At 35.2% G+C, this 4,721-nt stretch overlaps 1 protein-coding gene across 1 annotated transcript; it reads left to right on the top strand.

Annotated features, from left to right (window-relative positions):
* The first annotated feature begins 1,917 nt into the window (after positions 1 to 1,917).
* Positions 1,918 to 2,433, top strand: LOC120067538. The gene has a single exon (XM_039019088.1). It carries the CDS (start codon positions 1,918 to 1,920, stop codon positions 2,431 to 2,433), a length of 516 nt encoding a protein of 171 aa, XP_038875016.1.
* The last annotated feature ends 2,288 nt before the right edge of the window (positions 2,434 to 4,721 follow it).

A 4,721-nucleotide genomic window follows, 5' to 3' on the forward strand; every position in this document is an offset into this window, starting at 1 on the left:
ATTTGTAAGCTAAATTAAAATTTAAAATTTAATGATAAACAAACTTTTGATTTATAACGTACGCACTTAATATTATTCCTTTAATAAAAGTTTGGAGTTTTATTACTACTATTATATACTAGATATTGCTATATTTACTACTATTCCTTTTACTACACCTCCAATTACTACTAATACAATGTTAAATCTTAATTTTTTTTTAATTATTCTCCACCTGTCTCTTCTTCTTCTTCTTATTATTATTATTATGATGATTATTACTACTACTACTACTATTATTGTTATCATCATTTCACTATTACTGCTATTATTACTATTATTGTTATTATTATTATTATTCTTATTATTTCTATTATTGTTGTTATTATTATTATTCTGGTACTATTATTATTACTCTTATTATTATTACTAATACTAATATTATTATTGCTTTATTATTATTATTACTAGTACTATTATACCATTACTAGTACTACTACTATTATTATACTAATACTAGTAATATCATCATCTTCAGTATTAGTAATCTCATTGTTAAAGAATTAAGTGTAATTGCACTAATACTCTCAAGACTTAATGATTATAATTCTCAAGATAAATAAACCACATTCATCAAGTTCTTTAACATAATAGTCCTAACATTAGTTTTAATTATAAGTGTTTTACGAATTTTATAGGATCAAACCATAAGAAATAATAAGGAATAATTAGGATCGCAGTCGATGTAAGTAGTTTATCTCACCCTCTCTTTAAGTATTTTATGGTAGTGTACCTTTATTATGTTGCATAATTATGTTATTGTTATGTTGCATTATGTGTTTAAAACGCGTTTTGTCGACAAGGGACCCCATGCATTATATTTGTTCACGATGATAAAATAAGATTAAATTTTAATTAGATAAAGGTTATGTTTCTAGGGCTAGTAGGGCATGTATGGTTGCACCCCTCTAGACCCAATTCTATGTCAAGTTTATGCTAGGGACCAACAGGGTATGTATGGTTGTATCCCTCTGGTCCAATCTTACGTTTATGCTAATGGTTGATGTTGGATGCGACTCTGGCCCTACTGACTGCATGACCCGCTAATCATCAGATGGGTTAGTTTCTGCTTAAGTCCTCATCTTCCTACTAGGGCGGAGGAATTTACGTTGGAAGCATAACTGACCACCTCATGTTACTATATGTTTTTATGACATGTTGCACGTGATTGTACATTTGGTCACTACCTTAAGTGAGAACTACTTATTGGGTATATTATATACTCATCCTATTTTACAGACTTTGTAGGTAAGGACAAAGCGTAGGTGGCAGAACTGGACGTCGCTCAAAGAGCCAACCATCAAACTCACTATTATGGCCATATATGCATTTTGTATCACTACGCTAATGTTTTATGGATCCCGGTGTTTTGTAAATTAAACTTTTTATATAGTTTTCTACCTAATTAAAAAAAATTTAGATATGTTCTGTTGAAATTTTTACCAAAACTCATCTCATGATAGAAAAGTCTAAGTATGCATGTCGCAGCGGTCGGACCTTAATATGTAAGGATCTAGTCGTTACAGTTTGGTATCAGAGCATTTGAGTCAAGTAGGCTCTACTACATTAGAAGAGTCGTGGTGTTTGATGGTTTAGCCTATTAAGTGATGCCCATAGTTATGCCAAATACGCTGGTAAGTGTATTTTCAAATAAGTAATTTAGCAAATAATTCAGTAAACATAGGTATGAGAAATAAATAAATAAAGAGGGATTGATTTCTTCCTTACAATGAAAGAATGTGTGTACCACATGTCACCACAACAAGCTCGAACCAGACGAGGCAGACCTCGAAATGAATCCACGAGGGATCAAAATCAAGGAAATGGACAAATGCCTTACATGTTACACCAGATGCACTACAAATACTAATACAGAATATGAGTAATGGAAATACAACCTCATCCACCACACCAATAACCAACGATACAAATGACTTGAAGATCATTCGAGAATTCAGGAAGTTCAATCCTTTAACATTTGATGGGTCATCTGTGGATCTAACTATAGTAGAGAATTGGATAACAGAAATAGAAACCATTTTCCGCCACATGAACATCCCAGAAGAACAGAAAGTAAATTGTGACACCTTCATGTTAAGAGGTGATGCAAAGTTCTGGTGGGAATCCACACAAAGAAAAATCAAAGGTTCAATCTCATGGCAGCAATTCAGTCAGGCTTTTTACAACAAGTATTTCCCTTTGACAGTGATATATCAAAAGGAAGTGGAATTTCTTAATCTTCGTAAAGAGACCATGTCGGTGATAGAGTATGAACGGAAATTTGATCGCTTGTCTCACTTTGTTCCTCGTCTAGTGGACATAGAAGAGAAGACGGTGGAAAGGTTTATTTGGGGATTAAGAGAAGGCATTCGAGACATTGTTACTGCTTTCTGACACAAATAATATGCCCTTACCCTCGAGCCGGCCTTATTCATAGAAGTAGATCTTGTTGCCAAAATCTCAACTTCTGAACGAGGATTCATGCCAAATCAAAAGAGAAAATTCACCCAACAAGGCTTCCAACGTTCACAACAGCAAGCAAAAATTTTTCAAAGCACTCAGGGCGTACAGTCACAACAGAAGAGTCAAACATTCACATATCCTAAGTGTAGAAATTGTGGAAAATACCATCAGGGGCAATGTCTTTGGAACTTAGGAGTGTGTTTCAACTGTGGCCAGACGGGTCACTATGCAAAGGCTTGCTTAAAGCTCGTCAACCAAGTATCAACTGCCCAGACTACCCAGCCTACTAGTAACAAGGTTACCCAAGAACAGAAAGAACGGGTGTTTGCTGTTACACGTCAAGAGGCAGAGGATCAAGATGCAATTATTACAGGTACATTACCAATCCTCGGGTATTATGCCTTCATTTTATTTGATTCGGGCTCTAGTCATTCATTCATCTCTACAACATTTGCACAACATGCTCAACTAACATCAAAGCCCTCAGGCTACATTCTATTCGTAGCTACTCCTATCGGAGTATCTATGTTGGCCAGCTCAACAGTGGAAAACTGCGAGTTGTCAGTAGCAGGACGTAAACTAGAGGTGACTCTTATCATCCTAGACATAAGTGATTTTGACATAATACTAGGTATAGGCTAGTTAGCAGCAAATTATGCAAGCATAAATTGCCATAATAAAGAGGTCATATTCACCTTTCCAACAGGAACTAAGTTTAAATTTAAGAGTTCTAATATACAATCAGCCCCAAGAATAATTTCAGCCTTAAAAACTAAACATTTGCTCAACCATGGGGCTTGAGCATATTTAGCAAGCGTGGTGGATTTACGAAACCAAAAGGATGAAATTAAGGTCATTCTTATAATAAGAGAGTTTGAAGATATATTCCTAGAAGAGCTACCAGGTTTACTACCTAGTCGAGAAATAGAATTCTTTATAGATCTAATTCCCAGAGCTGAACCAATATCTAAAGCACCATATAGAATGACACCTGCGGAGTTAAAAGAACTCAAAATACAATTACAAGAATTATTAGACAGGGGATTTATACGCCCTAGCGTGTCTCCATGGGGAACACTTGTCTTATTTGTTAAGAAAAAGGAGGGATCAATGTGTTTATGTATAGATTATTGAGAGTTGAATAAGTTGACAATAAAGAATAAGTATCCACTCCCACACATTGATGATCTGTTTGACCAATTACAAGGAGCCTCAGCATTCTCCAAAATAGACTTACGATCTGGATATCATCAACTATGAATCAAGGAGTTTGATATACCCAAGACTACTTTCCGAACAAGATATGGGCATTATGAATTCGTTGTGATACCCTTTGGATTAAATAATGCCCCAGTAGCCTTCATGGATTTGATGAATAGAATTTTTAAGGACTATCTTGATAACTTCGTGATCGTATTCATAGATGATATTCTCGTTTATTCCATGTTTAAGGTAGAACATGAAAAACATCTTAGGGACGTCATTTCCATATTAAGAAATAAAAAATTGTATGCCAAATTCTCCAAGTGTGAGTTTTGGGCACGATAAGTTGCCTACCTAGGGCATATTGTAAAACAAGAAGGAATCTCCATGGACACTACTAAGATTGAAACAATTAGCAAGTGGCCTCGCCCAACAACAGTCAGTGAGGTGCGAAGCTTTCTTGGATTAGCAAGATATTATAGACGATTTGTGAAGAATTTCTCAAGTATAGCATTACCCTTAACTAACGTCACCAAAAAGAATAATATTTTTTGTCTAGAACCAAGCATGTGAACAAAGCTTCCAGTAACTAAAAGAAAGATTGACCACAACCCCTATTCTCACTATACCTGACGGATTAGGGGGTTTAACTGTGTATAGTGACGCATCGAAGAAGGGGCTTGGTTATGTATTGATGCAACATGGAAAGATAATAGCGTATGCTTCAAGACAACTAAAACCTTATGAACAAAACTATCCTATTCATGACTTGGAGTTAGCCGCCGTAGTCTTTGCTTTAAAAATATTGAGACATTACTTATATGGGGAAAAGATCCAAATCTATACAGAACATAAAATCCTTAAGTACTTCTTTACTCAGAAAGAGTTAAATATGAGGCAATGAAGATGGCTAGAATTGGTCAAAGACTATGACTGTGAGATCCTCTATCATCCAGGAAAAGCTAACATTGTGGCTGATGCTCTTAGCAGAAAGTCAGCTCACACGGTAACTCTAA

Source organism: Benincasa hispida, chromosome 12 (assembly GCF_009727055.1).
Source record: "Benincasa hispida cultivar B227 chromosome 12, ASM972705v1, whole genome shotgun sequence".
Classification (NCBI taxonomy): Eukaryota; Viridiplantae; Streptophyta; class Magnoliopsida; order Cucurbitales; family Cucurbitaceae; genus Benincasa; species Benincasa hispida.